General features: G+C 38.8%; 1 protein-coding gene across 4 annotated transcripts in view; it reads left to right on the plus strand.

Annotated features, from left to right (window-relative positions):
* Positions 1-23,420, plus strand: part of CASK (calcium/calmodulin dependent serine protein kinase) — a 167,406-nt gene that overhangs the window by 70,635 nt on the left and 73,351 nt on the right. For all 4 annotated transcript variants that reach the window (XM_083362651.1, XM_083362652.1, XM_083362653.1 and 1 more), the window contains exons 4-7: positions 733-810; positions 11,528-11,600; positions 14,890-14,992; positions 16,641-16,816. In XM_083362651.1, coding sequence (XP_083218777.1) covers positions 733-810; positions 11,528-11,600; positions 14,890-14,992; positions 16,641-16,816 — 430 coding nt within the window. The remainder of the gene's footprint in view (positions 1-732; positions 811-11,527; positions 11,601-14,889; positions 14,993-16,640; positions 16,817-23,420) is intronic.

The raw sequence follows: 23,420 nt of genomic DNA on the forward strand, positions 1-23,420 counted from the left end.
ATTTGTATGAAATTTTAAAGAAAGAGAAAACAGTTCAGTCTATGCTGCTAAAATATTTGAGGTGTTTTTTGTCACTGTACGCTTATCTTTAGGAACGATATTTAGATTTTTTTTGTTTTTACTTTGCTTTCTATAATTGCTATGACTTTGTTAACCATAAAATTAAAGTATATTATTCATTTCTGTAATATTTCATTAATACACTATTACGTTTGTGTCTAAAACTTATCTCTCAAACTGGAATCAATTTTCATTATTTTCTATAGAAAGATCACTTTGTGTGAATTCAAATAATGTAATTATTTCGTGGGATTTGTTAACCTCACTGTAGTTAAAAATAGGTTATACTAACATTTGCTATACTTCACTATCTCTCCTTGCAAACCATAACACTTACCCCACCTTTAATATGGGAGAATACATACAGAAGTTAATAATGGATTCCCAATATTCATTCATTTAGGACGGGGGCATTTTGAGAAGAGAAAAGCCAAACTTTTCAAAAATTTTGCATTTAGGAATTTAGAAATGCCAGTAACTTAACTTTTCCTATTTGAGACCGTTTCTCCAAAATTGTGTTGTGTTTTAAGATGAAATCACTGGTTAGTGATTGCACTATAAAGTCTGTATGTTTTTCTTGTCTTCTAACAGTGTACATTTCTGAATATTAACATTACTTTGAAAGTCAGTTTCATGTTTCATAAATACTTTTTCAATACTTTTTATATGCAGTATGGATGGTGCAGATCTCTGCTTTGAAATTGTAAAGAGAGCAGACGCTGGTTTTGTGTACAGTGAAGCCGTAGCCAGGTTTGTGTTCTTATTTTAATTTTGTGCTGGGAAAAATGAATAATAATTAACACTTGTCTGATAGCTAATACTATAAGCAGCACAGATTAAGATAATCAGTCCGGAAAAGGTTTATAGGTAGTCTTTGTTTAGAGACCACAACTGAGACCAGCAACTCAGTTGTTAAGTAAAACCGCAGCTATGCTTATGATCCCACTTCAGCTTTCCTTTGCTTTAAGAACCTACAAAGATAGTAAATATGACAATTGGTTGCAAAGTTACTTTTTCATCACCATTATAACTGTGAACTGTTGCTAAATAAGCCAATATGGTATTCTTTTTAAGAAGGTTAGTATATATAGTTATGTATATAGTTAGTGTGTGTGTATATAGATATAGATATAGATATAGATATAGATATAGATATAGATATAGATATAGATAGATATAGATATAGATATATAGATATATAGATATATAGATATAGATATATAGATATCGCTTGAATTTAATTTAATTGTTTTATTTGTTTTTAATTTTTTGTATTCATGGTTTTAACTGCCCTGTAAACTGCCCTGAGTCCTACGGGAATAGGGCGGTATACAAATCCAATAAAATAAATAAAAATAAATAAATATGTTGAAAGAAACTATAACTAGTAATGTTTAAAAAGGCAAAAGATAGTATTTTAATTTTAGCTCTCAGTTATTTTAAATATTTGTGACAAGTTGTCTTAAACATTTATAATTAAATCGTACTATTAATATATTCATCATTATCAATTAAACTTCTAAACCTCCAGCTAACAAAAGAAAATCAGGGCAAAGTGAAGCACTTTTAAATTAGGAGGATAAGAGGCTAGGATCTGACATAGATTTGATTAACTCCAGTTTTCTTTTTCTAGTTGTAGTTTGCAGAAAATATAAGAGATGAAGCCAATAGCACTGTCATGTTTGCCTCCTAGCAAGCAATATTCAAAAGCACATTATTTTAAACATTAAATAATCATGAATTATTGCATTAATAGACAAGTTCATGTGAGACTGTTCTCTTTTAAAAATCATCTAAGTAGATAGATAAACTACATTCAGTAACAAATTGTGTACATTCATTTGTATTATATTAATTCAATGGAAGATATTATATTAAATTTAACTAACAGGTGAGAGATTGAATCCTGTTGATTTCATAGCTAAATTTTGTTATATACTAACATGGAGGGGGGGTTCTTTTTGTCTGTATTACAAAATAACACCAGAATATTGTGAGTTTATGCTCTCTTAATTTTATTTATGCATTCATAGATTCTAGACAGATAGAAGCTTTAATTTTCTTTAGCAATATATATTTTCAGTGTTCTAGAGCAGTGGCTCTCAACTATTTTGGCACCAGGGACCAGTTCTTTGGGGAGATGTTTTTCCATGGACCAAAGGGAGAGTAGTTTCGTGGGCTGCCTGCATCCCACAGATAGGGCTTCGCTTGTTTACGCAGCCCAGTTTTGGGCATGCCGCAGAGTGGTGCTGGTCCACGGACCAGGGGTTGGGAACCCCTATTCTAATCTAGAGTAGATATGGACCATAAGGTCGCCTAGTGCATCATACCATATTTCTAGGTGACCTTTTGTTGCTGTTAGTCATTTTATGTGTTTGAGTGTTGTCTATGCAACAGTTATGGTTGGATAGAGTTGTTTTCGTTAGCTACTGCATACTTCATCTTTATAATATAAAGACACATTGTATATTACAATACAATGTGACTAAGATACAGTGCAGATGGTAAAGTAGCTTTTTTCCAGGTGTGACTATGATGGGGATTAGAGAGGCAAATGAGGCTCATAGGGGGACCGTGAACAAACAGTGTTTGAGAATTGATAGTGTCCTAGAATAATTATATTATTTTTTTTAAAAAAGGGGGGGACATATCTGAAATTTTGAAAAAATGTCAAGATGTTGTTATAAAGTTATTATCATGGGAGAGGTTGCTGAAAATGGCTGTTATGACAAACATATCCAATCACAAAAAAATCATTTATCAGAAGGCATGCTGAGAAAATTGTTCCTTCCTACCCTCACGTGCATGAGACATTTAAACTTCAGTTTGGTTTTGTCTAACCAAATCAGCCCAATCTATATAGTACGAAAACTCTCAAGTTTGTAACTGGACAAAATAGTTCATTTTTAACCAAGGTACCCTATGTGGATAACTTACAGAATGCATCCAAAATCTGGGATACATAATACTATGGAATTGAAATTTGGCAAATTTTATAGAACAATTTATGACATTAAAAGTATAAGGTATTCTATGATAACAAAAAGTCATAAAATATTTCCTGTAGTCAGCTCCTGATGTTTAACTGTGCTATGCAGTCAGTTACTCTCAAGGCAAAAATCCATCTCTGAATATCTTCCTGAATTTTTAAGAACTTTTTCAGTACGTTTGAAGTTCTGCCACTGAGGAATTCTATTTAATTAGAAAAAATCCCTTTATTATTCAGAGATGAGATGGGGAACCAAAGGTATCAGAAAAGGGACTCATAGGATTTATGTTACTTATTGTTGGGGAATAGAATACCTTTTTTAATTTCTGTATATATATACCTTTTGCACATCCTCTCCTGGACTAAAAAGCTCTTCAATCAGTAAATCATGTTATGCTTACCTGCTCCCTGGATTAATGTAATGAGGTCTAGTAGAGCTGCCTTTGATGATGATATAGAAGCTACAGCTAGTCCAGAATGCAGCAGTGCAGGCAATGACGGGAGCAGCATGTTATGCCCATATAACCTCATTGTTTTACTGTTTACTAGCTGGCTTCCAGGTGAAATTCAAGATGCAGTTTATTAACTGTAAAGATCTGCATGATAGCCAGTCCGTCAGATAGCGAGGTCCTGTCTTGATTGTTTCTACCCACCTGGCCTCCATTCTTGGCAGCAAAAGCTTTCTTTTTTTTTTTAATCCCATTTATATCCCGCCCTTCTCCGAAGACTCAGGGCGGCTTACAATTTAAGCACAAACCAATGTGCTTAGCAATAGCCTTCATTCTATGTATATGCCTGCTTATTAGGGCTTTCGCCCCCCCCAGCGGCATTATTACAAAGTCAGCTTATTGCCCCCAACAATCTGGGTCCTCATTTTACCTACCTCGGAAGGATGGAAGGCTGAGTCAACCTTGAGCCTGGTGGGATGCAAACCTGCACTAATTGCAGGCAGCTGGTGTTACTTAAGGAGGCATTAGCCCACTGCTCCACCAAGGCTCTGTTTTTGCAAAGATGACAAAAGGCTTTACAAATGGAGGGAAGGTTTTGATTGCTTCAGGCCTTCTCTCCGTTTGCAAAGCCTTTTGCTGCAGAACTTGTCCAAGCCTCCGTTCGCAGAGAACAGAGGCCTGAAGTACTGTAAAATCACGTGAGATCATTAGTGCGAGATCTTGCACTACTGATCTCGCATGATCTTGCAGTACTTTAGACCTCCATTCTCTGCGAAGACACCAAAGACCTGAAGCACCAAAGCAGGCCAAGAAACCAAGGACTCACTAGATCTTTGCAAGATGAGTATCCACAGGCCAGGCCATCCACAGGGAATAGGCAGGGCGAATGTTGCAGTGCCTCTGCGGTCGTTCTTAAGGGTGAACAATTGCCATGGTGCTGCAACATTCGTAACTTCGGGACTGTGGTAAGTACTTGTGGGGGGGGGATGTCATAACTTCAAATGGTCGCTAAGTGAACTGTTGTAACTCAAGGATTACCTGTAGAAGGAAACAACAGAATGGGAAAGACTAGAAAGATTGGAGACAAGAAAGATAAAATTGGAGATTATTAGGGGAATGTTTCGTTGCAAAGATGGGCATGGTAAAAGACAAAAATGGTAGAGACCTAAAAGAAGCAGAAGAGATTAAGAAGAGGTGGCAAGAATATACAAGGCAGTGGGGCTTGTTTTTTCCTCCCTGCTGACAGATAGCTGACTTTGCTGCCAAAACCAGTTCTTTGGCAGCGTGCTCCCCAGATTTAAATGGGAGCAACTAGGAATGACCCATAATGACCATCAGATGGCCATGTACTTGCCAGTACTTGCCTTAAGAGGATTGTGATTCTCAGTACAGCCAGAGGATTGGGCCTCCATATTTTCTAGTTGCTGCTTATATTTTTAGACATGCCTCTGTTTTTGAAGTTTATTTGTTAATACCCTGGCTGAGTGCTGAGTTCTATTTTAAAAAAGACAGGATTTTTCTTTTTTCTCTCTTTCTCGTGGGAATTATCTCAGCTGCTTCTCTGGTAACTTTGTTATGGAATATCCATTTTCTCTGTCCTTGGGGTAAAAAGTGTTTACGCTAGGCCAGGGGTGTCAAACTCAATTTCATTGAGGGCCGCATCAGCATTGCGGTTGCCCTCAGGGGGCCGGGTGGGTATGGCCAGGGTGGGCGTGGCCTACTGGGTGGGCATGGCTAGAGTGCATATGGCCTACTGGGTGGGCGTGGCCAGCTCTACATCATTCGCATCAAGGGTGCCTATGGGGGCCTGGGCAGGAGTGGGACAGATCTGAGGGTCTCTGGCAGGAGGAGGGTCTCTGGGCCAGGGCCAGGGCCAAGGCAGTGGGGGCCGTTCTCTCATAGTTTTCAGGATGGCTTCGCGGGCCGCATAAAAGCACTTCGTGGGCCGGATCTGGCCCCCGGGCCTCGTGTTTGACATGTCTGCGCTAGGCTGAGGAGCCTGGTCGGCTATAAGAGAGATTTGTATTATATTAAAATCAAATCAACAGTAAATTAAATACTTTGACTATTTCACATTATCTATTCTCTACAATGCCCCCCCTAAAGAGATATAAAGGAGAGATACGATTCAGATGTTTGTAACATTAGACCCTTCTTGGACATTTTTGCAAAAAATATTTGCCAACTTAAAAGTTTTAAATGAAAAATTAGATGAGAAGAGAGGACTCATTGGAAAAGACCCTGAGGTTGGGAAAGATTGAAGGCAAAGGCGAAGGGAACAGCAGAGGATGAGATAGTTAGATAGTGTATTTGAAGCAATGAACGTGAATCTGGACAACCCCCAGGAGAAGGGAGGACAGGGAAGTGATTGAACAACAACACCTGTTCCTCCCTCTCCAGAACTGCACAAAAGAAAATTTAATAGAAGAAGGTACAGTGCTCTTGGGATGCGGTGGCTCAGTGGGTTAGGACGCTGAGCTTGTCGATCAGAAGGTCGGCAGTTTGGCGGGTCGAATCCCGAGTGCCGCGTAGCAGAGTGAGCGCCTGTTACTCGTCCCAGCTTCTGCCAACCTAGCAGTTCGAAAGCATGTAAAAATGCAAGTAGAAAAATAGGGACCACTCCGGTGGGAAGGTAGCAGCGTTCCGTGCGCCTTTGGTGTCTAGTCATGCCGGCCACATGACCACAGAGACGTCCCCGGACAAGCGCTGGCTCTTCGGCTTTGAAACGGAGATGAGCCCCTAGAGTTGGAAACGACTAGCACGCATGTGCGGGGCAACCTTTACCTTTACCTTTACAGTGCTCTTATCAGGCCACGGGTTTTCCCTTCTGCAACATAAATTAGTATTCTGTAGGAATTATAGAAATGTACTGAAGGAAGTTTCAAAACTATTATTATGAATTTAAAAAGATTCTAAAGGGGAGTTATGTTTTTATATATAACCTGAGACTATATATAACCTGAGACTGAAGTAAACATACAATTACTTAGCTTATACAGAGGTATAAAAGGCTAGTTAAAAAACCCCCAAAGATAATACTTTAAAAGCAGCATTCCTAGTCAAACATTTACTTTTAGAGTAGCAATTTTTGCAAACAGATATTTTCTCTTTCTTAATTCTGGACCTCTTGCTTCCCTGAGGATTCCAGTAAGTTAATTCAGAAGCTTCTAAAGAAATTAAACACAACCCTGGTCTTCTTTTTCCCAGCATTCATTTATAGTTTGTGCCTGTGTTCAGAAGGAATCCATTTTTTTTCTTTTGCCACAAGTGAAAAGGGTTCAGCTAACCATTATCCATATATTCAATGCAAGAAAACATAGTGGCAGAAAGATTAAAGGAATACAAGTACTCATATAGAAGAGTAGGAAAGGAGAATCTAGTAATGGAGGGATATTGTCTACTTTTATACAGACCAAACCCAAAGACGAAATAGTAAAATCCAATTGATTTCCAATCTTTTGTGTGCTTACACCTAATGGACAGAATTTTGCCAAACTAAAACTATAACCCAGTAACCTAGATATATCCTGAGAGATTCTAGGATAGAACCCAGTACTCTAATAGATAGATCCTGAGGGATTCTTCCCTCCCTGCCTAATCCAGCTCAGAACTACACAGTCTTTTAATTTGAGCTTCTCTCTGGAACGTACTGTCTCCTTCCTGGAAAAGTTGCTGTGCTGCCAAAATTTTGCTATATTGTCTTTGGGCTTGGACCTGTCAATACATCAATAAAGAGTATCCTCCATTATTACATCATCATCCTCTACTCTTCCATATGAGTACTTGTCCTCCTTAAATATTTCTGCTACTATGTTTTCTTCCCTTTCATATACTCAATTTCTAAACTGTACACCAACAGGATGAAACTACAATATACACATTTCTTTTGTTGAATTTCCTGTAGCTGTTTCAGTGCTGCAGGGTCAATTCTGAGTTCAAAATAATGTGAACCTAGCCCTACATATAGTGATGTAGTTCTCAAGGGCATATATTTTCTTTCTCCAACACAGGCCAATGAGTAGTTTGGTAGTTTGGGTAGTTTCATATTCAGAAATTCAACCAAATGAGGAGCTTGCTCTGTACTAACTTCAGGTGGTGACTCATTCTGAGGCATCAGTTGTTAACACAGCCACTTTGTCCAAAATTGGAGTTGTAATGAAGGATATCTGCTATTTAATGCTGCTCAAATGCTATCTGTAATTTGCCAGACCACACTAGATTTGGTTTGTGAAATTTCCATTCCTTGAAGATTCTTAACATAACAATGTTAAAATTTGCCTGTATTTGAGCACAAACACTTGGTAGCAAATAGTTAGCCCCAGGAAAGATTGCACGGTACATGATTTTCATTATAAGTACAGGCCAATCATGGATTGTCTGTGCTTCAGCTTCCAGAGATTATCTGATCCCATAGTTTTTTCATTCTTCCAGCAAGACTATTTGGTTTAGACCAGTTTGACATTTCTTTTCTTGATAGCTAGTTCAGAAATCTGATCTTAACACTACTTCTAATGTTCAAGGGGCTGTCCCAGTTGGTTGAAAATGTTAAATGTGCAATGGCAAAATAATTTAAACCTGTGAGCATCTTATTCCCAGTTTTTGGAATGTCTAATCTTTGGAATTTAAATGGAAACAAAACCATTATCTCTTTTTGCCAAGGGTGTCTGCTCATCAGGTCCAGAAAAGAAATGCACTTAGTTGTCCCAGCAGGCCTTTGATGTGAACCACAGAGAAGTAATCTGATTCAGTTTTCTTATTTAACTCACTATACTCCTTACAGACTTCTTCTCTATACTTGGATATTAGGATAACTTGGGAAGCCCAGTCATTTTTAGAGAGTCAAATTAACTCTATTGCCTGCATCTCTTCATCTTCTTTTCAGTGGCCTGATTTTGTCATGGAAATCCTGAGTGATGCTCTTAATATAGTCTGCCTTGTGCCTATGGTAGACATGTCAAATTCGTAATGTCACGTGACGTCGTGTGACGTATTGGAACTTTTTTGCCATTGCCGGCAGTGGGGTGGGTGCGGTTTCTTCATGACGTATCCGGCCCCTGGCCTATGGTATAGATGGCCGAGTTAGTAAGTCCTGACTGTTCTGTGAATAGTTTGACATATTTCTTGTGTAACCACCAAGTAATCTCCTTTTGTTGAGGTATTTTGGATAGGCATTCATGGGATTTTTTTATTCTGCCTTCATGATAAACTCCCAGATATTATCTGAAATTACCATGTCCTGTATCAGATCAGTAGTAAAGTTAAGCACTGTTGGCTCAGTGACTGGATGGGCATGAAGCCTTTCATGTGATAAATATGGGTTTCTGAAAATTCTGTGATATAGTCAAGCGCCCACCCTTTGTTTTACTATAATAGGGACCTCCTAGGCTGTTTGGTCTTCTTGGTGAGCATGATCTGAAAATCAGTTCCTGATTTCAGACTCAAAAATTCCCTGACATGTAACTCATATGAGAACATAAGCAGTGGTGACTTGTTGAATTAGACCCCTGGTGCATCTAGTCCAGTAGTCTGCTCTCACAGTGGGTAATCAATTGTACAAGAAGCCTACTACTCTCAGAGGATATGGTTTTCAGAATCGATCACACTGTTATCAAGCTAATAACCATTGATCTCCTGTTATTTCCATTAATTGGTCCAATCTTTTTGGAAGTCAGTCAAGCTGGTAGCCAGCACCACAATTTTTTATAGTGAATTGCAAAAGTTTAATTACATATTATGTTTTAAAAAATCATTTTTTCTGTCCTGGTTCTTCCAGTATTCAATAATATTGGGTAATGTCTGGTTTGGTATTTTGGATGAGGGAAAATAACGTCTTGTCTACTTTATTTATACCATGGATAGTATTGTTAAAATTCAATAATGTCCAGTCTTTTTCACCTCCTTTCTGGACTAAAAAGCCCCAGGTGTCACAACCTTTCCACATAGAGAAGCTGCCCCACCCCTTAGTCACTTTAATTGCTTTCCTCTGAATCTTCTGTGGCTGTACTGCATCCGTTTTGAGGTACAGAGACCAGGACTGCACACAATATTCCAGATACTGTCACACCATTGATTTATATAAAGGCATTATAATATTGGCATCTCTATTTTCAACACCATATACCATATCATTTTCATTTGTTTTATTATGTGCAATAATACATGAAGTCATATGTTAAAAGCAAAGTGTCTGCTCTATGGACTATGGAATAAAGAATGGGTGATGTCATTTACTTCTGTGAATGAACTTATTTCATGGCAAATCAAGATTCCTTGAGGAAAAAATGAGGATCACCAATATTTTTGGCTGCATCTGTAATTTTCTCTGCTCCAAATTGGCTGGACTTACTTAATATTACTAGAGTGTCTAGCCATTTATCACAAGCTATGTGAGGAAATGATAAATTCTACTGTTTTAACCACTTGTCTCTTGCATTTTTTTTGAACAATGAGGAACATGACTTGATTCTTTCCTCTACATGTAGTTTTTCAATTTCTTCTGTCATTAAAGTCATAGATTTGGCTTTTATCCCCACACACATTTACTTAAAAACATTTTGTGGTACCCTTATCAGTGGATGATGATCCAATATTCTGTCATTTAGGCATGGAATGCTTCTTGAAAAGCCTTCATAATTTTTATCCTAAGTTCATCACTAGTTCTCAAGTAAGTAAGTAGTTCTTGCTGTAAGTAGTTCTCATGAAATGATCCTGAATCTCTATTGTTAGTTTTGTACATTTAATGTAGCATTTGATGGAATTCATGTGCGCATGTTGAGTTAGCGATCAGTTCCTTGCTCATTGGTGTGCCATATCTTGATTTCTTAGTTATGAGTTGACATTGCATATTTTCTTCCAGTTTTAGACTTTGACTATTTTTAATTTCTTGTACTATCTTTTTACCCCAAACTCTCCAAGGATCTGGAGCACTCCTTCTACACTTTATTTATGCAAGGGTCATTATCATGTGGATTACACTAAGTCAGGGCAGATGCAGTCTTTATCCAGATATTTTTATCTGAATTTCTCATCTGATGAGGTACTTGCTCTTTCTCTATAAAATAAGATTATTGCTAGTTATCTATTTTTATTAATGCACAGATGACTACTCAAATAGTTAAAATTACACATAAGCAAGTTTTCCTTCCATTCTGCAACCGGTTAGCATCAGGTTTCCCACCATTTGAAATAAAGAGGATGGATCCAAGGCAAAGAGTCTTCATATCAGTGCTTTTATTTCAGGGTATGCCTTTTCTAAATATTTTAATATAATAATAATTTATTAAATTTATGTGCCTCCTGGTTTCCAGCAACTCTGGTTAGTTATGCCAATTACTGTACTTTCAAACATCAGGAAAAGACCTTTTTGTTTTTGCTGAGATGTTGTAATTAATGTTAAATTAATCAAATACAATACCCTAGAGCAGAGGTCCCCCAACTCTTCGGCACCAGGGACCGGTTACGTGGAGATAGGTTTTTCCGTGGACTGGAGGGGCGTGGCTTTGTGTGCTTCCTGCATGCTGTGGATGGGGCTTTCCTACTTTGTATGGACCAGTTGCTGGCATGCCGCGGCCTAGTACTGGTCCATGGACCGGGGGTTGGGGACCCTTGCCCCAGGGCATTATGTTGTCATTTTGGCCTGTGTATGTCTTGTTTTAAACAATCTTAGTATGATTGAAATGTATGTTAATTTCAGCTTTAATATTTTGTTATAAAAGGATGTTTATGTTTTTATTAAATTGTTCTATTGAATTTTGATTTTAAATTGTTTAGATTATATGTTGCTCCGAGAACTCTGAATATAGTCTGACCAATAAATAACATCATGCATACTTATTCAAAAGCATTCTTTTCCTTACAGGACTTGTTTCTGGAGAGAAATATTATAGCCTTAGGCTTCAAATTACGTGTAATGTAAATAAAGACCCTGATGATTTTGAATTTCTAAAATATAGTGCCCAGACAACCTGAATTTTATGCCCATTTTTTTCTTTACAGTACTTATAACTTATTTGCATGTTTGGTTTTGCAGTCATTACATGAGACAGATATTGGAAGCACTGCGCTATTGTCATGATAATAATATAATTCACAGGGATGTGAAGGTAAGTTATATTATTACAGATAAATATTTTCCATGTTGGCATTTGTATTATTTATTGTTGCTTAGTTTCTTTATTTTACTCAGTCAAGGTCACCTATTAATTTGGAGTTTTGGATAGTCAGAATCCAAGACATTATCAGTAAAACAATTGAACCACTTCATATGGTAAAGTTCAGAAGTACACTCACATAAAATATAATATATATTTTAGTATAACATAGTTATATACACTACATCTTTTTCTTTTTTAACTTTGAAATTCCTATATCCACTTCACATTTAGAATGTGAAGTGTTTTGAATTTGAAATGCCAATTTTGAGCTCTGTTTGAATTCAAAACATTTTCCACAATCTTTAGTCTGAGAGGTAGAAATGTGTTTTTGTATAGGTGGTCTGTTTGTTTCTTTGTGTGTTCTGTTATTGAATTCAGATCTGATGCAGTCAATAATTCTAATTTTTTATCTGTTTACTGTTATCTGTATCATTTTATAAATAATGTTTGGGTATAATATAGTTGAATAACCTATATAAAACTACATACTTTGTAACTGTGTACAGTAGTTATAATTATGTAACAAATACTGTATAGAAATTGAGGGAGATAATTTACAACTTAAATGTAAAAGCATGCAGAATATAGATAAATACTATGTAATATAATTATATAATTATAATTATAATTAATTGTTTATTATTATGAATCATCTACTTGGTGTTGATTCTTAGCGACCACATAAATAGAACTAATATAAGATGATCGGTCCCCAACCCATCCTACAAATATCTTCCAACACTTTATCCATCACCATTGTAATTCGGTCCATCCATTTTGCTGCTAGTCATCCTCCTCCTAACTTTTTCTTCTATCTTTCTCAGTATTACAGACTTCTCAAGTGAGCTAGTTCTTTGCATAATATGTTCAAAATACGATAATTTGAGCCTTGTAATTTGTGCTTCAAGTGAGAACTTTAAATTGATTTAGTCTACAATCTATTTCTTTGTTTTCTTGGCTATCTTTGTTATTACTAAGAGTCTTCTCCAACCCACAAGTTCAAAAATATCAATTCTCTTTCTATCCTTCACAACCCCATGGACCCCTAGCACACCAGGCTCCCCCTGTCCTCCATCAACTGTTAATATAAACAATTGTTGACAGTTGATCCTAAAATCAGAAGGTATCCACCTTTTCAGTATTTTTATTGTCAGTTCTAAGGCTTGCTGCTATACCTGTTACTTTGGTCTTATGTCATTCCTTTGCTGATCTGGAGCATGTTTCTCTATGTTCCATCCATACTATGGTTTTCTGTCCTGCATATAGGTTTCTCCTGAAGAGAATGAGATGTTCTGAAATTCCCATTATTCTAAAGACATTCCACAGCTTGACATAGTCAGCATAATCAAAGACCTTTTCTATAACCAAAGAAGTACATATTCTTTTTTGCATCCTTGGCTTTTTCAGTCATCCAGTGGCATCAACAACAATGTCACTTATATCTTGACTCTTTCTGAAACCAGTTTATCACGTACGGTTTAATCTTTATTGGATGTTCCTAAGCATTATTTTCCTAGCGTGCAAAATTAATGATACAGTACAATAGTTTGTACCCTCAGTTAAGTCTCCTTTCTTTGCTTTTAGTATATAGAATGACATCTTCAAATTTGGTGGCCACTGATGTTCTCTAAAGTTTGGTTAGAATTTTTCTGGTTTTTCTTCAGTTGCTTGATATATCTATGTAGGTCAGGGGTGTCAAAGTGCCGCTCTGCAGGACAGACGCGTCACAAGGAAACCGCCTCCACCCCATTGCTGGCAATGGGGAAAAAGCTCCGATACGTCATGTGACATCACGTGACATCATGTGTTTGACATGTCTGATATAGATAGTCCATCAATTTCTGTAGCCTTCCATCTTGATGGTGATCAGACTGCTATTAGAGGTTCTTGTAGATAGACAATGTCTTCTAAAGTATATTGAACATTGGCATCTCTACTGCACAGAATTTTGCTTTATTCCTTCCATCTTTTTTTTTCTCTTTGAATCAGTTATTATTTATTCATTGGCATCCTTTAGCACTAGGGTGTCAAACTTGCAACATCATGTAACGTGTTGTGACGTATTGCGACTTTTTTCCATTGCCGGCAATGGGGTGGGCGCGGTTTCAGCATGAAACATCTGGCCCACGAGCCAGCAGTTTAACACCCCTGCTTTAGCATATTGAGGATGGAACCTTCTCTGAGTTTGGAGATCTTTTGAAAGACTTTCCTTGTTTTCTGTAACTGTTTCCAACTGTTTCCAGTATTTTTTCATATTGTCGAAGTCGGTTACTTTCTACTTCATTAGCTTCACTTGGAATGTGCACATGTGCAGTTCATGATCTGTTCCAGAAATAGCACTTTATCATGTCTTTAATCCTATAACTGAGCTTCTTCACCTTTTAATAATCATATGGCCAGTTTGATTTCTGTGTACTTCATCTAGTGATTTGCAACATTGTTTGGGGATTTTTTTTGAAGATAGTGTTCGTTATGAAGAAATCATTGGAATAGCAGAAATGAATAAGTTGTTCTCCTGTTTCAGTTCAGTTTCCTAAGCCATGCAACCAAACTATATTTTCCTCAATATTTCCTATTTTTGCATTCCGCTCTCTAACCATAAGCTTCTTGCTTGCATGTTCTGTTGGATTCAAATTGGACTTGATCATAAAACTCCTCAGCCGCCACCTCTTCCACATCAATGATTGGAGCATAAACATGGATGATTGTTGTGTTAAAGGATTATACGTGAAGGCTAAGTGGTATTATGGAATCATTGATTGCATTGTAGCAAATACTCTTCTTTCTATACCTTTTCTACCTATAACAACACCATTGTAATTTGTTTTCATATCCTGAATAATAAATAGTATGATCTTCTGACTGAAAGTGTCCAATCCCAGTCCATCTCAACTTACTGATGCCTAAAATGTCATTTTGTGTCATCTTTTACTGCCTGTTTCAGTGTTCACAACTTTTTCATATTTCATGTTACCACTGTAATTCTGACTTCTTTGCAGCTTTGTATTTTGTTTTCCTCCATGCTAGTAAGAAACTGCTCGTTGCAAAGGTTTTAATCTAGCCACATTCTAAATACCATTGGTACTCCAAACGTTTTTTAGATTCCTCACTAGCATATTGAGTGCCATTTTAACAATGCATGATACACCCACCCGGTCAATGACTATTGTACATATATATTCTGGTGCCATAATAAATTGTTTTTAATTAAACACCAGAGTGATGTTTGTCATTTCAGCCACACTGTGTACTACTTGCTTCAAAGGAAAATTCAGCACCAGTAAAACTTGGTGGTTTTGGGGTTGCTATTCAGTTAGGAGAATCAGGACTTGTTGCTGGAGGTAAGTAATGGCTATTTCATATCATGTTTAGTAAACATTTTTACTAAATGTTTACAGCTTGTTTATAAAAAAGAAAACAGAGAACAGTCTAATTGTATAACTTGAATATTCTGCAAGTGATAATTAAGAAAAAGTCATTAAATATTTGCAAAGTAAACCATGCTAAAGAATGAAAAATTAATAGAAAATAAAATAATATATTAATTTATTAAATATGTTTCATATTTTATTTAAATGTGGGTTTCTTTAATTGAAGTCTTTGTTGCAACCTAGCACTGTCTATTCTAGCCTGATTAAGCAAAACACATCAACTTTGGGGACAGCCTTTTTGAAAATAAACAAAACCAGTGTTTCAAAGACAAATTAGCTCCTCTTAACTCAGGAATTATGCTTTTGAAGAATTTAATGTGTGCATGCATGTTTGTGCGCGTGTAACTATTAAATTTGTGCATAAAGTTTCAAAATAGAAATAGCTATTTTGAACTGGAAATGGTGATTTCACGTTTCAAATGGGCTCTCTCAACTCCAGCAGAACTTTTCTGAAGAACTTCTAAGCCGGAAATAGGACTGTTCTGGCTAGGTCAAACAGTCATTTCAAGCTTGAAACAGGGTGTTCAACTCAGAAAGTTTTTTCAATTAAAAATATTTTGTACACCTGTGAATTCTATGATCTAGTGATGATTTTCCTTAGTGTAGTAATTATCCATTTGCACTGCTGTGAATAGAGCTACTTTTGAAAATGGTCCTAAAGTTTCAATGGATAAAGAATGTTAGTGCCTGGTGTTTTTATCTCTACACTGAATTGATTCAAGGCTTGCATGCCAGGATTTCATAACTTAGTCACAAGCTACAAAAGGCATATGGTCACAATATGCTTTTTTCTCCTTCACATGCAATCTGTCTTTCTGTTTTATATATATGCATATAAATTAGTGAGGGTTTAAAATTGTTTGCATATCAACGCAGAAGAATTTTTGCAAGGAAATTGCATCATCTAGAAGGAAAGGTTAGGACCTCACCCCCTTAAAAATTGCCTTCGTATTCCAGATGTGGAACTCTGAAAAGGCAGGTGGGTATGGTCTACAGTCACTGTTACTATAAGACAGGCATGTCAAACTTGTGACATTACGTGATGTCGCACGACATATCGGGACTTTTCCCCCATTGCTGGCAATGGAGTGGGCACGGTTTCGGCGTGATGCATCCGGCCCGTGGGCCAGCAGTTTGACATGCCTGCTATAAGAGATGAATTAAAAAAGAATATTTGGGCGCTGATGTCTCAATTGTAACTGTATTAACACATAACATTTTGGGTTGCTCCCCAAAATGAAGATGGTTCAGTTCTCAGAGCCTTCCAGAGGCTGGCTGCTCTGGCTTTGGTGATTGATTGATTGATTGATTGATTGATTGATTGATTGATTGATTGATTGATATGATTGATTAGTGTGCAACCATGAGCATACTGCTATTGGATCTTGTGTTGCTGTATAATTGTAACTGTACACCATCTAGAGGCCTGCTAAAACAGAGGTTGCAGATAAATCACATAACTAAATCAATAAAATATGATAAAATAAAAGCAGTGTAAAATTTTGATTTGTATTTCTCTGCCATCTTTAAAAACAATACATTTTTAATTTTATTTTAGGACGTGTAGGAACTCCTCATTTTATGGCTCCGGAAGTAGTAAAAAGGGAGCCTTATGGAAAGCCTGTAGATGTGTGGGGCTGTGGAGTGATTCTTTTTATTCTGCTTAGTGGTTGTTTACCCTTTTATGGTACAAAGGAAAGATTGTTTGAAGGCATTATCAAAGGAAAATACAAGGTAAGCGCTTATCTCAAGAAAAATGTTTAGTTAGAAATTTTCATTTGAAAAACATGTTTGCAAATGCTAATCCAGTTTCATGAATTGTATTTCCAACACACCTTTATGTATACAAAGCACTTAAATAAAATACAATTACAAGTATGGGTTTTACTATTAAGAAATATTTAAACAACAACAGAAAAATTCCCTGTAATTAAAACAAAGCAAGGAAATAGACTACAGTACATAAAGCTAAAACTGAGTTTGTTATAAAGTCTGTGGTAACATGGGAACAAAGTCAATCACATTTTCTGGCATGTATTTGTATTTTCTATCTGTTTTTTATACAAAGCATTCTCTTTCAAATGTAGCAAGCTAGTTGTCTCTGAAAAATAAAGTAAAAAGCATAAAGATAATAGTTCCCTGTCCCTTTCCACATATGCCCTGCCATGCCTCCAAGTCTAGTAGTTAAATTAGGATAAATTGAGACTTGGTATCAAAATTTACATATTTTCCCTTTTAGTTACATTTTTAAGAATCTCAAATGCCATCTTGGTGAGCAATAAATCTAGTCTGCTGTTGCATGTTATGTGTCAGAAGCTCAACTGAATATTTTCTCCAATTATGTACTAATCCATTTTATTACTCAAATATGCAACAACCTTGCTTTTTCTTTTTTTCATTTTTGTACATTTCTAATTGGATTTTGAATATCTGCTGCCTCTTGTTTTCTTTGATAGTATGTTCTACCCCTTCAAGGTAGACAGGTCAGAATCTTGAAATCTTGACAGCATTTTCTCTTCCTTTCCTTTTATACCAAAGAGAGGCAAAATGGAGTGATTTAAGTTTCTTTCTAGTGCTTTCTTCCAATTTCCTGGGTTAATTCATGTTTTGCGAATTGCTGTATTTCTTCTACAAGGCCATCAGCATCTTGAGTACTGTGTTTTGAATCCAATGTAATAGAAATTTTGAGAGCAAAGCAAAGAGAAGGAAAATTTATTGCAATTGGACACAAGTTTTGTTTTAATCAGTGGTAACTTCTGCAGTCTTTAAAATTCTTACCAATATCCAGAACTCAGGGTTGAAAAATGATTTTTAATTTTTAGGAATTAGGTAAGTGCTTAGGGGGGAAAGGACATTATTTCTACATTGACAATATAGCTCCTTTTATATTTGAATTGCTTTAAATTCTTAAGAGGAAAAAATATTTCATCATTACTTCAAAGATCTGTTGTTTTCTTTGCAACAATATCAACTTGGTGTCAACTCTACAACAAACCTGGCTATAGCCATTTTTGCCATTCTAGGTTGCCACAAGAAAGAGAGAGGGGAAAGGTATTTCTGTTAGTCTAAACATGAACAGATCTTGTGGGAACCAAGGTCATTCCCACACCGTAGTGGAAGAGGAGGATCGTTTAGTCAAAAAGCCCGCCAAGTCATTCTATTGGATAGTATTAGTAGAGGAGTGAGAATTGTTACATTGTATTACTTTGATTCTAGGAGGAAAGTTTAGCTATGGTTTCACTTTTGACTTTGCTGATGCTATGCATCCAATAAATATGTTCTTTGAGGAACTTGCCTGCCTCACAGTTCTGATTTATTTGGTCTCATTCGTCGGAACCTTGACATTAAACCAAATCTACTAAAAACCCTTTTTACTTCGGGGTCCTGAGCCCCAGTCACCTGCCCGCTGTCTTTGGGAGGACAGCAAAGACTCAGAAGAATCCAGAATGGAGAAGAAAGAGGAGCAGATAGCTAACCACAGCGTGACTCCTGTTGCCAGAGTGCAGGCTACTGTCCAGGCAGAGAATGGAGCACTGGTGGCTGGGGCTTGGCCGAAGAGCCATGTAACCGAGCCTGAGAGATTGGGGCAGCAAGAGGGGACTCTGACCTTGGGGATCTCAGTCAGGCAGAGGCAGCCCCCCAATGCAGGAATACTCCTAAAGCCGCTGCAGCTGACCTCCCACTGATTTCATCCCACAGCCTTCTGTCACCTGTGTTGAGGAAGGCAAAGAGACCAGCAGGATGGGATGAGTCTAGACCACAGGTCAGCAACCCACAGTTCTAGAGCCTGATGCGGCTCTTTTAGCACTTAAGGTTCCCTTCTCTCTCTCTCTCTCTCTCTCTCTCTCTCTGTGTGTGTGTGTGCGTGTGTGTGTGTGTGTGCACGCAAAAAAAGAGTGGCCTCATGCTGTTCTCCGACAAGCTGATAAGCTTATTGGGCGGGGCTTCTGCTTTTGCTTCGTCTCAGCAGGAAGCAGCAGAAAGCAGCATCTCTCTCTCTCTCTCTCTCTCTCTCTCTCTCTCTCTCTCTCTCTCTCTCTCTCTCTCTCTCTCTCTCTCTCTCACACACACACACACACACACACACACACAGAGTGTTGGAAGAGGACTGGCAGACCAAAGGTAGGAGAGCCAGCCCAATAAGAATGTGTGTCAGCTTGTTGGAGAACAGCATGAAGCCAGCTTGCCAGATGAGCAGAAGATCGGAGGGAGGGAGGGAGAGAACTCATGCACAGCAGCCTCTATTTCTTTTTAATTAAACTCTTCAATCAAGCTCCACCCCTCGTGCACGTGTGAGAGTTTTGAGGCTCCCAGTGGTTTTTTTCCTCTGGGAAACGGGTCGAAGTGGTTCTTTGAGTGTTTAAGGCTGCCGACCCCTGGTCTAGACTCTAGAGCAGGGGTGTCAAACTGCCAGCCCGCCGGCCAGACGTGTCACGTGGAAGCCGCGCCCACCCCATTGCCGGCAATGCCAAAACAGTTCTGATACGTCATGCAGTGTCACATAACGTCATGAGTTTGACATGTCTGCTCTAGAGAATGGAAGTATCTGACGGCAATCCATAGCCATTCTGTCAAAAGATTGAGGGAGAAGTTCAACCAGCTCGATATCAAAGAAGTGACTCCTGTTGCTCGATATGTGGTTTAAACGGGGCAGGAAGCTAGGAGATCGCCAACGTTTCTTTCCCCTCGCCGGAGCCTGAGCCCAATTGCGATGGCTCATGTGACTTCCCCACGATCCAGGCCAACATTGACATTTAGTCCAGTGCCCAGGTGGAGTCCTGTGCGAGACCAGTGGCCCGCAAGTCCTGGGGCCCAACTGAGGGGGTTCCAGAAAGTTGCATGACCACAGCCCCAGTATAAATTATCTGCCTTGTGTCCCGCATACTGGGGGCTGCAGCCTGTGGACCCACCTCCCATCAAATCCACATTTAATGGAGATCCAGAGAAGTTGCCTTTTTTCCTGAACCAGATACCCTCATACCCCGATGTTCCATAATGGTGAATGCAATAGCGGCAAATATAGAGGGGGAAGCAGCTGAGTGGGTGACCAGCCTACATAATGAGCAAGCGTTGAAACAGTGGGATATAAACCTGTTCAGTGGCCAGCTGAGAGCCAGATTTGAAGATGAATCCCAGGCCCTGCAAGCTGAGATAGAAATCCACAGCCTGATATACAGAGGTTGCCCAGCTAAAGAATATGTCTGGGAATTCCAGAAAACTGCAGGTAGAATCAGACAGTGACCAGAACAATCACTGATTCACCACTTGAAAGAGGGGCTGGACCAGGATTTCTTCCAACATGCACCTACCAGAGTTTCCCGATCAACTCTGTGAATGGTATCGCATGGTCGTGACCCTGGATATCAAGTTGGCCCACTGCAGGAAACCCAGCACCACTGAACCAAAGCCAAGATGAAGCCAGGAAAAATGCCTATTTGGACAACAACCATTGACCGCTCCTGCAACCAACACTCTCTGGGCACCCACTGGAGCTCCCATCAAGTGCTACAGGTGTGGCCAGCAGGGTCACCAGGCTGCTGATTGCCTGGCTCCAGCCCTTCAGGGCAGAAGTGTACCTGCCACTATTGCCAAGAAAAAATACCGCAGAAAGGACAGGAGAGGATGAATTTGACACACCAAGATTAAGCCATCAAGCTCTCACCTTCCACCCAGGGAGGAGAAATAGCTCCAATTGAATGTCTACAGCTCCCAGCGCCTTATGACAGCAACAGTGACGACCCTATGGTAAGTCAGTCTATCCCCATCTTTCATCATTGCTGCCAAACGTATCATGCCAAAGATTGGGACACAGGCGGACTTAAATGTCGTAATAGACTCGGGCTGCACGAGGTGCGTGATCAGCCTCCCAAATGTACTTAAATGAGAATCCGTGCCAAGATGTTACCCATAGCCAAGAAATTTGAGCAGGCAGATGGGTCTTTGATGGGAGGTTCCCCAGCGACTCATTTAACTGAGCCGGTCTGTTTGGAGATGGATCAACATTGGGAGATCATCTGCTTTGTAGTAATTCCAAAAATGACCGAGATTGTAATTCTGGGATTAGCATGGCTTGACAAATGGTGTCCCACCATTTGATGGGAGAACGGGGTGAGAACATTGAGGCTAGTGAAGAGGCCCCTCCCACCTTCAGAGACCAGTCAAATAAAGAGAATAACTGACGCCAAGGTAGAGGGGGAATTGATTGAGCCACTGAAAGCCACCATGGACCAAATCCCAGGGGTCCCACTCATTCCCGTGGAATACCGAGGCCTAGTAGGGACTTTCAGCGAGGAGGACTGCGACATACTTCCCCTTCACTGAACTGCCAATTGTCTATGACCCCCAGAGAGGTGAACGGATTAAGGGAGTACATAGACAAGATCCTAGCCAGGAGTTTTATCGAGCCAGCCAAATCATGAGTAGCTCTCCAGTGCTATTCAAGGAGAAGAAAGATGGTTCTTTGAGTTGTACGTGGATTTTAAAGGATTAAATGCTGTTAGCTTGGAAAATATGTATCCTCTTCCCCTGATGAAGGACATGTTAGCCCACCTAGCTAGAGGGAAGATCTTTACTAAGCTGGACCTAAGGGAAGCTTATTATCGAGTAAGAATCAGAAAAGGGGATGAGTGGAAGACAGCTTTCAATTGTCCCCTGGAAAGTTTCCAATTCAAGGTAATGCCTTTTGGCCTTCAGGGGGCCCCTCCCATATTTATGCAGCTGATCAATCAGATGCTGCATGATCACTTCTACAAGGGGTGTTAATCTGCCTTGATGACACCCTTATTTACACAGAAACCATGGAGGGGCATGTAAAGTTGGTCCGTGACCTGCTCAAGAAACTTAAAGGCAAATCTCTATGCTAAGCTGTCTAAAGGTGAATTTCACCAATCCCACCTTGACTATTTAAGGTATCGACTTTCCAGTGAAGGGGTGGAGATGGACCCTGCTAAAGTTAGGACTGTATTGGAATGGCAGCCTCTGAGGACTCACAAACAGCTACAGTGTTTTTGGGTTTCACACACTTTTACTGGCAGTTCATTGCTTCCTTTGCCACAATAGCTTTACCAATCACTGAGTTATTGAAAACTGGTAAAGCGGGAGGGAGACCTCGCCCAAGTCAACCTTTGAAATGGACTATAGAATGCCAAGTGGCATTTGAACAATTGTGTTGTGGGGGAGCCAATCCTCAAACACCCCGACCCAGAGAAACAATTCATCATCCAGGTGGATGCTAGTTATGTTGCTGTAGGTGCCATATTTCTGCAAAGAAATGACAAAGCGCAACCATGCGCTTACATCTCAAAGAAACAGACATGGAAAGGCGATGGGCTGTATGGGAGCTTTTGTGGTAAGATGGGCGTTACTCACTTGGCAATTTCTAGAGGGGAGTGAAACTCCTTTCAAGGTGTGGATCAATCCTGTCACAGTTGAGTTAAAATTCCCATGAATGTTAGGAAAAGTTCACCTTGTCTTCCATTGCAGTTTATTAAAGCCAGTTACAGAGTCAACATTGAGGACGATTCCAAAAAAGCACTGGGTTTCATTGTGGTAGAAGATGGGACTCTATGAAATAAAACACATTCTTGATTCTAGATTATAAAAGGGGAAACTGCAATACTTGGTGCAGTGGAAGGGGTATCCCTTATTGGAAGCAACATGGGTGAAAAGTGGGGGTGTAAAGGCTGGAAGGTTAATACAGAGATTTTATGAGAAACATTCCCAGAAGCACAAGGAGGATTCTTACCTATTATTTCTGTTTCTTTCACAGGAATTGCTTTCTCCTTAGTGGGGGGTGTCTGACTGTCAACTGTACAACGAACCTGGTTGCAGCCATTTTTGCCATTCTAGGTTGCCACAAGAAAGGGAGGGGGAAAAGGTATTTCTGGTAGCTTAAACATGGGAAAATCTTGTGGGAACCAAGGTTATTCCCACACCGTAGTGGAAGAGGAGGATCACTTAGTCAGAAACCCCGCTGAGTCATTCTATTGGATAGCATTAGTAGAGGGATGGAAATTATTACATTGTATTACTTTGATTCTAGGAGTGAAAGTTTAGATTTGGTTTCACTTTTGACCATGCTGATGCTATGCATCCAATAAACGCGTTCTTTGAGGAACTTTCCTGCCTCAGAGTTCTGATTTATTGGTCTCATTCATCGGAACCTTGACACTTGGTTTGCCATTATTTTCTTCTAGAATGTTTTCATTTCAGGTTCCTATCTAGCCTACACCTCTGGAATATTGTAGTGGTCTCCCTTCTGAGTATTAGTTAGACCCCAATCTTATTTAGCCTTTCAAAGTTTATTTATTTATTTATTTATTATTTTTATTGCATTTAT

This window comes from Vipera ursinii, assembly GCF_947247035.1.
Source record: "Vipera ursinii genome assembly, chromosome: 4".
In the NCBI taxonomy this organism is placed as follows: domain Eukaryota; kingdom Metazoa; phylum Chordata; class Lepidosauria; order Squamata; family Viperidae; genus Vipera; species Vipera ursinii.